An 18734-nucleotide genomic window follows, 5' to 3' on the forward strand; every position below is an offset into this window, starting at 1 on the left:
CATTCGGAAAGAGGAAAAACTCTTCATGTAAACGTGGCTATTGTTCCTGTGCATGTTCGGTTTGGAGGCGCCATCACCACTGATATGGGTTTCCGGCACTATATGCACTCCCAATATCAGTGACAAGATCTAGCAAAAAATAATTGGCAAAACTGCTCTATGTACCTCCTGAGCCACTGACAGCACCACCACCCAAAATCGGAAAAAAAACTTATCATAAAGTGGCGAATATGTCCTCCAGACTTGCCGTTAAGGGTATATCTTACCTTAGTTTCTGTGCGCCGTGTGGTCCCATCATCAGAGGTGACAACAGAAACATGAGAAGTCGGGGTCCCAGGATCCTCCTCGATGGTGACCGTCTCCTCCACCACTTCCTGTGGCTCCTGCATCATGGCCAGAGAAGTGGCGTTGCTGGGACTCTGCTCCTGCACAAACAGGGAAAAGATCCATACTTGACAATCCATGCTTATGCTTATCTGGTTAGACTATATAGTATAATAAAAACAATAAATGTTGGTTATATATGTTGTATTTTTATATTATAGCTGTATTTTGATGGTTATTAAGTTTGGAAACTGTAGCGACCGACAATCTTGTACAGCAATGTCATTCAAAAAGTAAACTTCTAATGAAATACTTCATAAGCTAATGTGATAAATATGACAAAGTAGATGTTAGCCTCATTCTGCACAATGCCCCCCTCCCGATCTTCCCTGCTGTCAGCCACAGTGGGCCCCGCTGTGCAGAGTACTGTGTGATCCCCTTATGACCCACATCTACAAAGTTACTGATGTGCTTCTGCCAGAACTGTTGCTGTAGGTGAACTGTCAATAGCAGTTCAAGTGTACGTATTCTCCCGTGTCCAACACCAGACACAGAGGTTGTCACTTGTCAGGGCGTTGACAGCCCAAACTACCAGATAAAACATACAAAGCATCTATTGGTGGGTCAGATTTTGGTCAACCAAGATTTGAGACTGTTGTTGGAATTCAGAGGCAGAAAAAGTAGCATAGATGAGGACACTGTTTAGACCAGGGTTCTCAAACTCAACTTACTTGGGGGCCACTGGAGCTAGGGTCTTCGTGAGACTGGGCCGCATCAAAAAAAAAAAACGCATTTATTAAAAACAAAAAAATTAAAAAAAACTTTGCTTTGGTTCCAATTTTCTACAAGAAAAGCTCTGATAAAACATTCCACTGTTCTCAAATATCTTACTTTTTATTTTTCTACTCAAAATAAGATGAAAAATAAAGAAACAAATCAAGAATAAAGAAAATCAATCAATCAGTAATAAATATAATAATAATAATAATAAAACGGCAAATAATAAAAACTTAAGAAACCACATATAGTTGGTGGGTAGACAAATTATTTATTTCAGATTAAAATTAACAAAGCATTATTAGAGCCCTGTAGACATGACAAAACACGACTATAGTCACATTTATACTCTTTTTATTTACAACATATTGCGCAACTGCAGGGTCTTGAGACACATGCTAACTCGCAAACTAGAGAGCTAGCGACCTAAACGGTAGCCTTCAAGTTATTTCCTTTAAACTTAAATAGCCAAAAACTTACCACTTCCACACGGATAGGGAGGATAACTATTAACAGTTATTTAACCTTTAACATGAACATTAATCAAACGTAATCATTTTTTCTAGGTACATGATACCATACAGCATCCGTATCAAACTTGCGCACTAACATTAAACTTTCATATCAAGGCGGGGGCCTCAAACTAGTGTGCAGCGGGCCACATTTGGCCCGCGGGCCGCATGTTTGAGACCCCTGCTGTAAACAAAAGGATTAGATATGCAACAATGGAGCGTCAAGTAGAGGTGAAGGATCTGTGAAAGACAGTAGGTGAATAGTAATGATGGTAAAAATAAATATGAAAGAAAAGGAACAGGAAGTGTTCCTAATGCAAGAATAGTATTCCATTTAGGCATCGTCATTTTGGAACATGCAAAAGTGGATCACAAAGACAGCAAAATAAGTCACACAGAACGGTGGAACTGAAGTTTCTGCTGCTGCATCTAAAACATGTACTTAGATCAAACTGTGACAAAAAGAACAACAGTCTGCACACAATGTAACTAAAACTGAATAGCGGAAGACTGTATGCAAATGAGCTGATCTCTCCTTTTACAGACAATGCGAACTTCAGCGTATTTGCATGTAATTTCTCAATTATTCATCAGATTCTTTAACAGTAAAAGTTAAGCTTTTATAAAAAAAAAACCACCACCAGCAAGTAGTTCATGTTAAAATCATGGTTACATGTGACAAAAAACAGACTTCATATTTTCTCTTCTTTTTCACCCTTACGAAAAGAAAATATATTACTTTAAATATATTGTATTATATTATAATATATTATTTTTCCATTATATTTTCCAATACATTATATATTATAAATACATTGAATAATATATTTTTGTACATATATTATACAATATATTATATATTCATGTAATATATGGCAATATATTGCAGAATATACAAATGATTGCCGCTTTCAATATATTGAAATATACTAAATCCAAATATATAATATATAAGTTTATATATCCCAAATTATATGCAATTTTATATATGTAAAAATATAGTCCTTTTTTGGTCTTGATCGCAAGATATTTTTTATATGTATCAATATATATACACATATATGATCTATGCATATATTGCAATATATTGGAAAATATAAACATAAGATCCCATATATGGAAATATATTTCCTAATACATTGCATTATATTTGCCAATATACTGCAATATATTTTTTTTCCCATAAGGGCATTTTCTTACACCAAACAATGGATAGTAATAATTGGTTCTTACAACATCATATCTGATCATCAAGCAAGATTGGCATGCGTAATACCAAAAATACAATACAAAAACAAGATTGTAAGCCAACATGGACAATACAAGAGTATTTGGTATATTGTCAGGTTTTTTCCGACTTTTTCAGACTGCAAAATGATCGTGTTTGTTTCAAAGTAAGCAAAAGCCTGCATTGAACATTCCCTTCGTGCATCGGGAGAGACCGTGGGTTTGAAGAAAAAAAAAAAACATGCACTGGATAAGGATCAAGGTATGGAGTTCTGAGCATTACCTGGCCCTTGTGTGAGTGGGGAAACATTTTCTTCCTTCTGAATTTGCAGCTGTTAGATTCCCATACAAAGTCACCGCTGGCAGGTGCAGAACACTGGTAATCACCTCTGCTATGAATAAGTGACAAAATTACAGTTCTACTGATGGAACAAGGAAGCAAGGTGTTACTGGAAAACCCTCTGGGAGGACAGAGAGAACAGCGTGGAAACCTTGTAGTAGGCCATTTTAGAAATGGCTCTTAATTGAAATGCATAGACAGGATTATGCCTGAATTGATGAATTATGTTTAAGAAAGAAGGACTAATGAAACAAGAGATTCTATACTTCAAATCATTGCAATGATTCCTATGGAATGGCATGTTAACAGTGTTAAAATGAGAATATCATATTAATATGTACAGTGGATAGCTGGCTATTTGCAATTTATCATTCATTTTACAGATTTACAGATTTTTGGTTTTCTTCTGAAAAAAAATTCTACAGAAAAGATATGGTGTTGGTCATAATTTATGAATATATAATAATACACAGCATACATGTTTTAAAAGACTGCAATTTTACAGTATGTCTTTATGCTTCACTGATTATGTTTTTTTCATTCATTCTGCATTTATATGCATTGTGTATTATTTTCTTCATGTAAAACTATAATTGGGCGGCACGGTGGTCTAGTGGTTAGTGCGCAGACCTCACAGCTCGGAGACCAGGGTTCAATTCCACCCTCGGCCATCTCTGTGTGGAGTTTGCATGTTCTCTCCGTGCATGCGTGGGTTTTCTCCGGGTACTCCGGTTTCCTCCCACATTCCAAAAACATGCTAGGTTAATTGGCGACTCCAAATTGTCCATAGGTATGAATGTGAGTGTGAATGGTTGTTTGTGTATATGTGCCCTGTGATTGGCTGGCCCGGCACCCCCTGCGACCCTCGTGAGGAAAAAGCGGTAGAAAATGAATGAATGAATAAAACTATAAATGTTATATATTAAAAGCGTTTTCTGTTTACATTTTTGGGTGTCTGGAATGGATTAAATGGATTTGCATATTTCCTATGGGAACATTTTACTTTCCGTATGATTCAGTTTGGTCAGATAGACCCTTTGGAAGGAATTAATCACAAAAATGAGGCTCCACTGTAGTTTAATGATGTATAGGAATTAGTGATCATCAGAAGGTCTCCCTGTCACATCCCTCCACTAATGAAAGCCAGACAAATGAACATTTCTGTGCTGTTAAAGATTTCCACGGGTGGACTCAGAGGAGAGGCTATCAAAAACAGAACATGTAATATAAGGGGTATAATTCTACACTAGTGTGAAGTATAAAGCCTGCGGCAAAACATTAGGACGCATAGGAAAGAGATCCGTAGAGATTCGTTGACAAACAGTGCTGGTGATCCAAGCGTCATGCATTACATTCCTTGCTTGTTTCCACTCATTTCTGGGAGACATTGGAGTTGAACTGAAGAGTCTGATTCATGAATAAATTATTAAAAACTGTCTAGCAATCGGCTAGGACGAAGATCTGCAAGGAGACTTTGGAACACCTCACTAATTAATAATTAGACCATAATAATAATAATAATAATATTGTTATATTATTAGGGTTGGGCGATGTGAACCTTAGCATTCATTCATTTTCTACCGCTTTTCCTCACGAGGGTCACGGGGGGTGCTGGAGCCTATCCCAGCTGTCTTCGGGCGTGAGGCGGGGTACAACCTGGACTGGTCGCCAGCCAATCACAGGGCACATATAGACAAACAACCATTCACACTCACATTCATACCTATGGACAATTTGGAGTCGCCAATTAACCTAGCATGTTTTTGGAATGTGGGAGGAAACCGGAGTACCCGGAGAAAACCCACGCATGCACGGGGAGAACATGCAAACTCCACACAGAGATGGCCGAGGGTGGAATTGAACCCTGGTCTCCGAGCTGTGAGGTCTGTGCGCTAACCACTAGACCGCCGTGCCACCCGAACCTTAGCATACGTATATCACAAAATCTTCAACAAACTGGCTGTACTTGTGATTAAGGAAAATGTAGCATGCTCAATGAAGCTAACTCCGCTAGCTTCCATTCACTCTCCGATGTGCCGGCCAACCTTTGCCAGGTTTTCGGCAGGGGGGCAGTTTAGCGTTTACCAGCAAGCTCATGGAGAGTGCATGTCATTCCAACAGATCACAAGACAACATATGGCTTCTTAAAAGTGACTAATCCCAACCATAATGGATTGCTGCAAGGGGGGAGAGGGAGGGGGGGCTAAGAGGGTGGGAGATAAAGGGACACAACAGTGTCAATAAGCACAACACTGCTATTTTGCTGTCAATCCACACTAATTCATTATGTGTGTTCAACAGGTTATGGACGCACTCAGGATTATGGCAGATGTCTTTGCTAACCGCTCAACCACCGTGCAGCTATTGAAAATATCTATATTTCTTTTAAGCACAATATCAAAAACAAGCCTATCGTTCTTGTTGATATAGTAGACTGGATTTGATGCGGGGGTCTCATGATGATGGTGCCGCCCGAGTGCATGTTAGTTATGGCGGTTTTTCGTGTTTAATAGTGTTTTATTAGTATGTTCTTACAGTTTTTTTTTGGTATATCAATGCATTTAGCACATGTGCAGTTATGGATGTTCATCTTGTTACATTTCTATCCTGTGTCTTGCTCTATTGTTTACACTCGGAAGCAGCTGTTAGCTCTGAGCACGCGTTCGGTACGCTGAGCAACCGATATTTTAAATTTTGATAAAACTTTGCATGCATATTGGGCTTTCATATTTGTCTAAACTCATTTTGTCAGAAGAAATATATCGCATGTATCGCATATCGATATTCAACCTAAATACAGTGAGTAATGAGTAAGTTAAGTTTTGCGTCATATATTTGTTGACATGGGTGAGGTAGAATTGAGAGTGACCAGGATGGATAGGATCAGGAATTAATCCATCAACATTACATGTTAGAGGCCATGGAGATAAAGTCAGAGAGGCCAGACTGAGATGGTTGGGAGGAGGGGGTGGCACGGCGGTCCAGTGGTTAGCGCGCAGAACTCACAGCTAGGAGACCATGGTTCAATTCCACCCTCGGCTATCTCTGTGTGGAGTTTGCATGTTCTCCCCGTGCATGCGTGGGTTTTCTCCGGGTACTCCGGTTTCCTCCCACATTCCAAAAAACATGCTAGGTTAATCGGCGACTCCAAATTGTCCATAGGTATGAATGTGAGTGTGAATGGTTGTTTGAATATATTGGTAGAAGGATGCTGCATTTAGAGCTGCCAGGCGTAGAGGAAGAGCAAAGAGGAGGTTTATGGATGTAGTGAAGGAGGACATGAGGGTAGTTGGTGTGAGAGAGACGGATGCAGAAGACGGGGTTGGATGGAGGCGGTTGATTTGCTGCGGCCACCCCTAATGGGAAAAGCCCAAAGAGAAAAGCGAATAAAATAAGGTAGGATTGCTGCATATGAAAAGAAAGCAACCGACAGGCCGGATTTAAACACTTGGCCGGCCGAATGTAGTTTGCACATTATTGACCCCTGTAAGTATACTACATATTTGCTACTGTACATAATGTATATATGATATACCCATTGTAAAAGAAGCGTTCATTGAATACACTTGAACAACTACCCCCATTAGGAACATAGTCAACTGTTGCAGCTTTCAGGTTGAGACAAAAGAAGCTGTCACATAGCCACCTGTTCTTGCAAAACAGAGGATTAGAATCACCTTCCTTCTTTCATACACACACACACACACACACACACACATACACACTCGCACAGTGACAGCACTCTCAGCCTTAGCCTAACCCCTATACAGAGACTAACAGGATTTCACTGAACAGACATGCCAGCAATCATTACATGGCTCTTCCACAATTAATCCTCCTGCAAAGATCGCCTGACTAAACCCGGGTCACCCAACCTCACAACAGTCCCAACTGGAAACAAATCAAATCAAACTTTATTTGTATAGCACTTTTCCTGCAAAGACATGCAACACAAAGTGCTTTACAGAATTAAAAACAATTACCACAATTAAAAGGAAAAAACAAAGAAACAAAAGAAAGCCCCTCCCTCCCACCCTCTATACTACACACACACACACATACACACACACACAATCACACAATCACACACTGTAGGGAGACATGGCAGGGCACTGACGATCAAGGAAACGCCACCTTTGGGGCCGTCCACACTGGGAGGAGCCGCAGGCCGTGCCATAAGGGGACCAGCACCCGGGCCCCCCGACTCAGACAGACGGGCGGACCCCCCACATTAAAGGGAGGAACCCCCAGCCGCCCAAGGATGGCACCCCTTATGGGAAAAAAATATATTGCAGTATATTGGCAAATATAATGCAATGTATTAGGAAATATATTTCCATATATGGGATCTTATGTTTATATTTTCCAATATAGTGCAATATATGCATAGATCATATATGTGTATATATTGATACATATAAAAAATATCTTGCGATCAAGACCAATAAAGGACTATATTTTTACATATATAAAATTACATATAATTTGGGATATATAAACTCATATATTATATATTTGGATTTAATATATTTCAATATATTGAAAGCGGCAATCATTTGTATACTCTGCAATATATTGCCATATATTACATGAATATATAATATATAGTATAATATATGTACAAAAATATATTATTCCATGTATTTATAATATATAATGTATTGGAAAATATAATGGAAAAATAATATATTATAATATAATACAATATATTTAAAGTAATATATTGATAAATATATTTTCTTTTCGTAAGGGGTACCCCCTCAGCAGACCCGACACAGCCCCCAGTGTGGAGGGGCTGGACCCCCCGTGAGGAAATACTGGAGTTAAAAGCTAAAGACTAAAAGCATAAAATAGGACTAAAAAAACACACAAGGGTCGCGGGGGGTGCTGGAGCCTATCCCAGCTGTCTTTGGACGATAGGCGGGGTACACCCTGGACTGGTCGATCACAGCCAATCACAGGGCACATATAGACAAACAACCATTCACACTCACATTCATACCTATGGACAATTTGGAGTCGCCAATTAACCTAGCATGTTTTTGGAATGTGGGAGGAAACCGGAGTACCCGGAGGAAACCCACGCATGCACAGGGAGAACATGCAAACTCCACACAGAGATGGCCGAGGGTGGAATTGAACCCTGGTCTCCAAGCTGTGAGGTCTGTGCGCTAACCACTCGACCGCCGTGCCGCGTATGATGAACATAATAAAGTTTAAAAAAGAGTGAGAGCAGGACAATGTGACAGTCTGGTAAGCAACGATAAACCTTGTCAAAACAACAGAGAACTGCGATCATGTGATCCAAATCTTCAGCCAAAAACAAGGCATGCTTGTGGGATGAAGCGGAGGTAGAAGGGAAGCCAACTCAAGGAAGGGGAACTAAAAAACTGACAATGCATGGCCAAAGCCCAAATAATTAAATTGTGTTCTCCCAGGGTAAAAAGAAGGTCAAGAAGCATATTGAGTGGTAATGAGTCCTCATGAAGCTAACTGTGTTTTTTTTTTTGGTTCTGTGTCTGTTTTAGGAGTGAAGGGCGCACAAAGCAAAATAGAAACAACTGTAGGGGAGAGTTGGTAAATCCCTAATGATGGGGACCTTAATCTCTCCTCTGGTGAATGATCTTGAGCCAAAACATAATTTCTTGCTTTCTCATCTGTTTCATGCGGCAGAAACATTCATTATTCCCTACTCTTTTTTCCACATCTTTCCATAAGTCTTTTTATTCTTCCGCTCTTTGAAACCCTTCATTGATGTACCCTTTTGTATTTTTGAAAGATTTTTTTTAATTGACTAAACTAACTGCTAGACATATCAAAAAGGGCAGGGGATACCATTCTTCTTCCAAAACTTGCAGCAAAAGTTTGATGGGGAATTGTGGACATCAAGTGAACTTTGTGCTCAGGGACTGTTGGAAAATCCAGCTCAAGATGCTCAAGTGGAGGTCGAATCTAGATCTTGGCGATCTCCTGACTGTGTGGCCAACATGCTAACCAATCAAACACCGTGCGGCCCTTTGGATAATATGGCGGTCTATTTAAATTATTATTGAATTATTAGTATTAAGAGTCGACTGGGCCGGCGCCAGTTTGTGCCAGTTCGTGCCACTTCGTGACACTTCGTGACACTTCGTGCCAAAGATTATGTGATTGCCGTGTAGTGGCTCGCTGTGGTGCCGAATAACGGCAACGGCGATCACATAATCTTTGGCACCAACTGGCACCAACTGGCGCCGGCCCAGTGGACTCCTAGCATCATTGGCGCAACTTGGCCCGCACCATTAAATTCCAGTGGATTCCAATAGGCGGACTGTTTGCGCCATTACATTCCAGTGGATTCCAATAGGCGGATTGTTTGCGCCATTACATTACAGTGGATTCCAATAGGCGGATTGTTTGCGCCATTACATTCCACTGGATTCCAATAGGCGGATTGTTTGCGCCATTACATTCCAGTGGATTCCAATAGGCGGACTGTTTGTGCCATTACATTCCAGTGGATTCCAATAGGTGGACTGTTTGCGCCATTACATTCCAGTGGATTCCAATAGGCGGATTGTTTGCGCCATTACATTCCAGTGGATTCCAATAGGCGGATTGTTTGCGCCATTACATTCCAGTGGATTCCAATAGGCGGATTTGTTTGCGACATTTGGTTACACTTGGTGAAATCTTTGTCGCGCTACTTGCATCAAGCAATCGGCGCGACAAAGATTTTAAACATTTTGAAATTTTTCTTGCTACCAAACTCAATTCATGACACCGTTACGAGCCAGTTGGGAGGCAGTTTGAGCCACTGCAGGCCACTCTGCACCTTATTGGTGACACTAGGCTCCATAGCAGATTGAATTGGCGCAAACTGGCGCAAACTGGCACCAACTGGCGCCAGCCCAGTGGACTCTTAGCATTACATAGACTTGTTTTTTGCTCATTTTTTAATGACATTACCAGATTAGCAAAGATGCAGATGCCACACCAAGGCCAAGGGTATCAAAACATTTTTGATGAGTTAAAAATAAAATGAATACAAAATTAATACAAATAAAACAGTCGTACTCACTGTTAAAACAGCTAAAACAATGAACCTTAGCAAGTTTCTGCCCGTGAGTGTTCAGCATGAGTGGAAAGCATGCGCAGCAATAACGGAAAGATGAAGAAGGGGAATTCAGAGTTCTGGAGGCCCATTAGCCGTAGCTTGCTGCCGTCCACAGTTGGTGGGTTTGTTGCGATGGCATATGTTCAGGTTCCCAGAGGGTGGGTTGTTTGCAGTGCTTGGTGCTCCTCCTCTCAGTCTTTGGATCCCCGTCAGCAAGATTCTGTCAGCAAAGTGTGTGTATGTGTGTGGGGCGGTGACAGAAGAGTGTGCAAGAATACGGAGAATGCTGTTTTGGCCTGAAGCTCGGCTCATGGAGATTTAGGGAGTCGAAAAAAGCAGACACATATACAGTATGTTCAACTCCTTGCTAGGTTTCAAACAAACTTGTCCCCTTGACATCATTTCTCCTAAAAACTTGGGAGTCCCCAAACTATCCTCCTCTAAAAACGGAATGAAGGGGATAAGTCTTGAAGTCAAGATTTTACAGACTTCGTTCTTGGAGCAGCAGACAGAGCTCCTGGATGGAATGGAACGGCAAACATTCATTCATTCATCCATTCATTCATTTTCTACCGCTTTTCCTCACAAGGGTCGCAGGGGTGGCCAGCCAATCACAGGGCACATATAGACAAACAACCATTCACACTCACATTCATACCTATAGACAATTTGGAGTTGCCAATTAACCTAGCATGTTTTTGGAATGTGGGAGTACCCGGAGAAAACCCACGCATGCACGGGGAGAACATGCAAACTCCACACAGAGATGGCCGAGGGTGGAATTGAACCCTGGTCTCCTAGCTGTGAGGTCTGCGCGCTAACCACTTGACCACCGTGCCGCCCGGAACGGCAAACAATTGTAAATAAAAAATAATCCTCTTTGTTTTGATGTTAAGTATCTTGGCATCTTGTTCACGAGTGAGGGATGGCTAGAGTGTGTGAAGAGAGGTGGAAGGTTCCTACTCTCACCGATGGTCATGAACTTGGCGTAGTGACCAAAGAGAAAGATTGTGGATACAAACAGCAAAAAAAAAATTCTCACTAACTTCTAACACACTGGAGGAATTATGTCCCTTGGGAATGCCTTGGTGTACCCCCTGCGGACTTGGAGGAGTTTGTCGGAAATCTAAAAGTCTGGGCTTTCAGTCAAGGGTTTCCAAAAAGTAGCTCATCGGCTACCAGTGGCTCCTAACAACGTTTCAAGTAGCGCTCCATTTATTATCAACTCCTATACCGACAACATTAGAAAATGGGGTTCGGCAGTAGTGCCCGAAGTCCTCCGGAGTGGTTGTGGTTGTACCCGGAGGAGGGCCATGGGTGGAATAAATTGGAATAAATTAAAACAGCCTTTTGTGAATGTAAGTAAATACAACTGGAATAGGTGTAAATTCTGGAAGTCCTCGAAAGCTTTCGTGTGTAACTGCTCTATAGGAGTCCACAACGAAAATGAGGATCCTCTTTAACATTATTAGAGCCATCTGGACATGAATATGATTTTTTTTTAAACCAATATACCGTATTCAGCCATCAATCCAGCACAATATTTTACCATTACCATGACCCACTGAAGATGAATTCAAATTTTGATGCGGCGAGGGACGACTCTGTTGAAAAATCAATCGTGGCAAAGCGCAGATCATCTAACACTAATGTGTGTGTCTGCATGTTGTAGAGACTAATGGAGAATGTTTTCGTCTCACTTTCAAAGCTGTAAGCAGATCATGAATATTTAAAAGCAAGCTGAAATATAGTTTTCACTATTTTTTTTTTTTGTGCTACATTTTGCAGAGGCTACATTTTGCGGCAGATAAATATGAAAATAAATAGTGTCTTTGAAGTTGTGGTTTCTTTTACTATGGTTTTCATCCCAAGCATTTGCTGTTTGAAATAAGAATATGAGGACCCTGAATTTGAAATAATCGAGGAAGCGGCCTGGAGAGAATATATTGTGAAATATATTATGAATGCAGAATAAAGCTTTTTGGGTGGATCCAAGCTGAAAGAGATGCTGGATGCACTGCTGCATGAGACGGATGGGCTACATCAAGGGGCCGCTGCAAAAAAAGTTGGGCTACATAATAATGGAAACTGATTTATTTTTGTTTTGTTTTGTTTGACGAATGCAGTGACTGTGAATCTCCTGTCTGATACTGACATTCTCTTGCTTTAAAGAGCTCCCACAGGTGTTAATATATAAAAGGTGTCTCTTTCTTCAACTTTATCCTTAATACTTCACAAATGTTATTTCTGCACCATGCACTATTCATGCTCTGTGTTACTCTGCAGGTGGGTGGGAGGAAGACGGGGATACAGATGAAATATGGATAATCTCCTGTCAGTATCAGCCTAAGCTCCACTTTGTGGCACGGTTGCCTTTCAATGTAGTTCCCCCTCCTGCGCAGTCAAGCAGCGGCCGACCTAGCATCTGGTCCCAAACCCCCCATCCAGTCTTTAATAAACCAAACGCGTGCACTTCCACCCCCCCTTGTACTGAAACACCCCCCGCTGCATCATCCACAAGTGCTTTCAGCACAACAGGAAGTGCTGCCTTCAGAAGCTTTTGCGATCCAGTAAACAGGATTCTGACCCAAAATAGCCATCAGCAATAACATTCCATAAATTTCAAGCAATCCCGAGAAAAAAACATTACAGTAGTTTCCTGCTTGTCTCAGAGGTGAAATGAAAATTTCCATTTGTCCAAAATTGAAAATTTCATGGGCGTATCAATTGCTTGATTTTTTTAATAAAAAAAAAAAATAATAAAAAAAAATCAAGCAATCAAGTTTGGTTGCTCCAAACCCTCATTCTGGCTTGAAGTTGAAAATCTCCTCTAATTTCTGATCAACATTTGCAATGAAAGTGGATCTTCAGTTCCAGAACCCTCTTTTGTCTCTCTTCTATATGCCTCACATGCTGATTAAACACATTTTAAAACGATAAAATGTACAGGTATCTATGAACAAATGGAATTGGAGTCACAGTACAGAGGTTACACATAAGTGTTGGGTATGTTGCGTTCAAGACAGTGTGAAATCTCAACACTTTGTAAAAAAAAATCAAGCAATTGATACGCCCATGAAATTTTCAATTTTGGACAAATGGAAATTTTCATGGGCGTATCAATTGCTTGATTTCTTTTTTTTTACAAAGTGTTGAGATTTTGCACTGTCTTGAACGCAACATACCCAACACTTATGTGTAATCTCTGTACCGTGACTCCAATTCTAAAAAAAATCAAGCAATTGATACGCCCATGAAATTTTCAATTTTGGACAAATGGAAAATTTCATGGGCGTATCAATTGCTTTATTTTTTTTTACAAAGTGTTGAGATTTCACACTGTCTTGAACGCAACATACCCAACACTTATGTACTCTCTGTACCGTGACTCCAATTCAATTTATTCATAGATACCTGTACATTATATCGTTTAAAATGTGTTTAAAAAAAAATCACGCAATTGATACGCCCATGAAAATTTCCATTTGTCAAAAATTGAAAATTTCATGGGCGTATCAATTGCTTGATTTTTTTTATTAATTTTTTAAATTAATTTTAATTAAATTTAATTAAAATTTTTTTTATTAAAATTTTAATCAAGCACTGAAACCCTCATTCTGGCTTCACGTTGAAAATCTCCTCTAATTTCTGATCAACATTTGCATCTTCAGTTCCAGAACCCTCTTTTGCGTCTCTTCTATATGCCTCACATGCTGATTAAACACATTTCAAACGATAAAATGTACATGAACAAATGTAATTGGGAGTCACGGTACAGAGGTTACACATAAGTGTTGGGTATGTTGCGTTCAAGACAGTGTGAAATCTCAACACTTTGTAAAAAAATTAGTGGAGCATAAAATGATTTATGTAAAACTTCCTAATTTCCTAACGGTGGTACATGTATGCTGTATATTTATCTATATCTATAAGAAATCGTCCCGTTTTGGGAGAAAACATTTTTTGGACCAAAAATCCTCTGAATTGTGTGTCAAAATCGTCATATTTACTGCAATACCGACTTATTTACTGCATACACCTCAGAAAGGGAAAAAAAAAAGAGTCCCAAAGTTGGAGAACAACAACTTTAGCCCCAGCAGCAGAAAGCTGCATCTCCCCTGTTACAAGTAAACAGGAAGGGTGACCTTTCCAAGGTTTGAATATAAAGCAAGTTTTTCTACATTTACAGTTTGACATTCCCGTTTAGTTTAGTTCCCACTCCGTGATGGTGTGAATGTGAGTGTGAATGATTGTCTGTCTCTATGAGTCCAACTTTCGTCTGAAGTCAGTTGGGATAGGCTCCAGCTCCGCATGACCTTGAACAAGATAAGCAATGAAGTACACATGTGAACACACCATCAATTCAGCCTAACAGCTAAAAACACTTCATAGTATTTATTGACAGGAATGCAGCACTAATGATGTAGTGAATTTGCATACTTTCATTGGCAAAGCAAGGTTATCCCTTGATGAAACCTCATTTGCTAGCGTATTTGGCTTTTAAACCAAGAGTCCTGTACGGTAAATGAAATTCCACAGCATTAGTGTTTTTAATCTCTTATTATTTAATCAATGAGCAAGAAATAATGCGTACCACTATTTGCAACCTTGATGAGAGCATGACCTTAATTTTAATTTAATTGCGTTTAAAGAATGTAATACTCATGAAATAGGTATTGACCAATTACCGTATTTTCTGGACTATACGTCGCTCCGGAGTATAAGTCACACAAGGCCAAAAATGCAAAATTGGGTAGAAAAAAAAAATACATAAGTCGCACTGGAGTATAAGTCGCATTTTTTGCGGGTAATTTATATAATGGAAGGCAAGTTCTAATATTAATAAAAGCATAGAGAACAGGCTGAATAGGGGAAAGATATGCTAACACAATGCTTATTCAGCTACACAAAAAATAAACATAAACAGAAAAGGTTTCCAGTGTTTATGGAACATAAACAGTTTTTTCATTTATAAGTCGCTCTGGAGTATAAGTCCCAGGAACAGCCAACCTATGAAAAAAAGTGTGTCTTATAGTCCATAAAATACGGTACTCATATAGGTATTTTTATATTCTTTATCCTGTTGAGGGTCGACTGATAGATAGACTGGACCTCATCCCAATTTACTTCACGTGAGTACAGTACAGTAGTCCATCATCTGTAGTGGTTAATTGGTTCCAGACCCGATGACGATAAGTGAATTTCCACAAAGTAGGATTTAATATTAATGAACAAATATTATTTGAGTTGATTCAGTTACTTAAAGTTGTTAGCTTCTAAGCCCTAACTACCAAATAATCTATTGACACATTAATACCTAAAGATGTATTTATACGTCTTTTATGTTTACACCCATAAGTGATGATGCAACTCCACAATACACTATGTTGCAGAGAGGTGGTTACGCATTGAAAGGAAATTTTAATGCATGCATACATCGTTCAGTTTCAGATATGATAATTGTAAAAAAGTGTAAAAAGTTAACGGTTATGTTATGTAATGGTTATGTTTAAAACAAATTTTTTAACATTTCGGCTAAATAAGGCTAAATTTGTGTCAAAATGAAAGTTATGCTTAAAATGTATCTTTGTAAAAAGCCTTTTTTCATCCCTTTTTTGTTGAGAACTAATATTTTGCTGAAGTTCTACTGCTGATTACTAAAGAATGGAAAAAGGTACAGTAAACCTCGGATATATCGGAAATTCGCTCACAACGGACAGATAAAAAAGAACCAATTTTTCTGTAATGCATTTCCAATAAAAATTCATTGCATATGTATATCAAATTTTTTATAACGGATTTCGCCTATTTCGGACAAAATCTCCAGTCCCGTTCCAATGCATTTCCATTAAATTTCCCTCGCATATATCGGATGGCCGCATCGTGGCGCTCCGATTCGCCGAATCGTGACAGGCCGCTATACGACGTCATTTGCAGAGTTTGCAGCGTTGCCTGTGCGTCCAGGTACATTGGAAACATAGTCAAGGAAGTGCCTTTTTATAACGGATAAAATCCGATTTACGCATATACCGGATATAAATCCAATATATGCGTAAAACGGACATTTTCCCGTATACGCATATAACGGATTTCGCTTATATCGGACAAAACCAGTGGGAACAATTGAATCCGATATAGTATCCAAGGTTTACTGTAGAAACAAAGGGGTTTTTTTTAATGAAAGATGAGAATTAAATATTTATATTGTTGATATAGCCCAAGAACACAAAGCTATCAAAATCATCAGAGAATTAAATGAGGTCAGACTGAATTTTACTTTGCAGAAAAAAACTCCATAGCCAATCAACCACAATGAACGAGGGACAATTGTACATCCGAATAAATCTCCTCAAGAACCTTTAGGAATATGATCAATACCACCACTTCACCCCAAAGCAACATTAGTAATCTAATCTTAATTAAAGCAAAACCAAAGTCTGCTTGAATCTAATCTATACAATCACTAAACTAAATAATGTTCTTGCCTGCGTATAGCAGTGATTCTGTGTGTACTATTTCTTAGTAATTCTCCTTCTCTAGGATGGAAGTTGGCCAGGGTGCGCCAGACATCTAATTCTGATACCATGCAGCCTCTACAAATCAGTTTAGTGTAATCTCCCTTCCTGAATTTAAGAAAAGATCGGTGCTTTCCAGAGTTGATTTGGCAGGCTGATGAGGCTCATTTCCAGGCTTTGAAAACAGATGACACAGTTCAGATATCATCTCGCTATCATCAGAGAATATGTATATGTTATGTTGATTGTGCTGAGTGATTGATGTTGTTTTTGTTGTGTTGGTTGCAAAAGTCTGTATGTTTATACAAGTGGGTTAAGTGTGAGTGCAACTGTATGTTTGTACAGTACTGTGTAAGTTAAAAAATCAGAGCATAAAGTAGGGCTGCAACTTCTGATGATTTTCAATGTCCAGAAGTTGGAGTTCTTTTGGTAATCCTCCTAGAATGATAATAAACTCCAAATGTTGTTTTGCAGCATATCAGTAGTATACCTACTGGAGGCGTGGCGGAGGTTAAGCATACGTATCTTATGTATGTTCTCTGATTGGTTAATTGCAGCCAGCGTAAGTTTTATGTCCCTGTGTCAGCGGGAAATGGTCAAACAAGCGGTGCGCTTACCGAAGTAACACTGCATTTTTACAGATTTTGGAACTCATAAGGCGCACACATAAGGTTCACCAGATTATAAGGTGAAATGTTGATTTTTTATCAAATTAAACGCTTTTAAGTGTGCTTTTTTTCTGAAAAGTAGCGCAAAAAGTAGCACAAAACTTGCAACAATATTCATTCATTCATTAATTTTTCGCGCGAGAGGCGGGGTACACCCTGGACTGGCCGCCAGCCAATCACAGGGCACATATAGACAAACAACCATTCACACTCACATTCATACCTATGGACAATTTGGAGTCGCCATTTAACCTAGCATGTTTTTGGAATGTGGGAGGAAACCGGAGTACCCGGAGAAAAACCACGCATGCACGGGGAGAACATGCAAACTCCACACACAGATGGCCGAGGGTGGAATTGAACCCTGGTCTCTGAGCTGTGAGGTCTGTGCGGTAACCACTCGACCGCAATCAAACATTCATTCATTTCCGACCGCTTTTCCTCACGAGGGTTGCAGGGGGTGCTGGAGCCTATCCCAGCTGTCTTCAGGCGAGAGGCGGGGTACACCCTGGACTGGTCGCCAGCCAATCACAGAGCACATATAGACAAACAACCATTCACACTCACATTCATACCTATGGACAATTTGGAGTCGCCAATTTTTCAGTTTTCGGAATGTGTGAGGAAACCGGAGTACCCGGAGAAAACCCACACATGCAACGGGGAGAACATGCAAACTCCACACAGAGATGTCCGAGGGTGGGATTGAACTCGGGTCTCCTAGCTGTGAGGTCTGTGCGCTAACCACTCGAACACCATGCAGCCCCATTTGACTACATGTTATTAAAATTTTCCACAGTGTTTGAATTAATCCCAATTACGGATACATATGCATGCTTTCATTGATGACTAAAGGAATTCAAATAACATTCACATTTGAGAGGCTAAAATCACAAGATAGTTAATTTTGAAAATTGAATAAATAAATAAATACCAACATAATCATAAATTGATTAATGCATTTGCAATTTGCAGCTCTAGTATGAAGGCAATCTTCAAACTTCTACTTTATCTTATTTTGACTACTCAGTGTGTATGCAAAAGCTGGTCAAACTGCATGGAGACAGGAAGGAAGCATGAGTTTTCTTGTTGTCTGCCCATTCTGGAATGCCGCCCCTACCCCGGGAGAAGAAACTTCTAAAGGAAAAGCAAAGTAGGGAAGCTGAGCAGAAGCCAAATAAGTATGGATATACTCCCCACTGTCTGAGGTCTGGTCATATTCTGAATCCTTACTTGAAATGTGTGCATTCAAGCCAAACTAGCCAATATCATCCC

The 18734-nt window shown here is 39.7% G+C and overlaps 1 protein-coding gene across 13 annotated transcripts in view; it reads right to left on the minus strand.

Moving 5' to 3' along the window:
* arvcfb (ARVCF delta catenin family member b) overlaps positions 1-18734 on the minus strand; it is a 221456-nt gene that overhangs the window by 80512 nt on the left and 122210 nt on the right. For all 13 annotated transcript variants that reach the window (XM_058070297.1, XM_058070294.1, XM_058070295.1 and 10 more), the window contains one exon: positions 267-425. In XM_058070297.1, coding sequence (XP_057926280.1) covers positions 267-425 — 159 coding nt within the window. The remainder of the gene's footprint in view (positions 1-266; positions 426-18734) is intronic.

The sequence above is a fragment of the Doryrhamphus excisus genome, chromosome 4, assembly GCF_030265055.1.
Source record: "Doryrhamphus excisus isolate RoL2022-K1 chromosome 4, RoL_Dexc_1.0, whole genome shotgun sequence".
NCBI lineage: Eukaryota > Metazoa > Chordata > Actinopteri > Syngnathiformes > Syngnathidae > Doryrhamphus > Doryrhamphus excisus.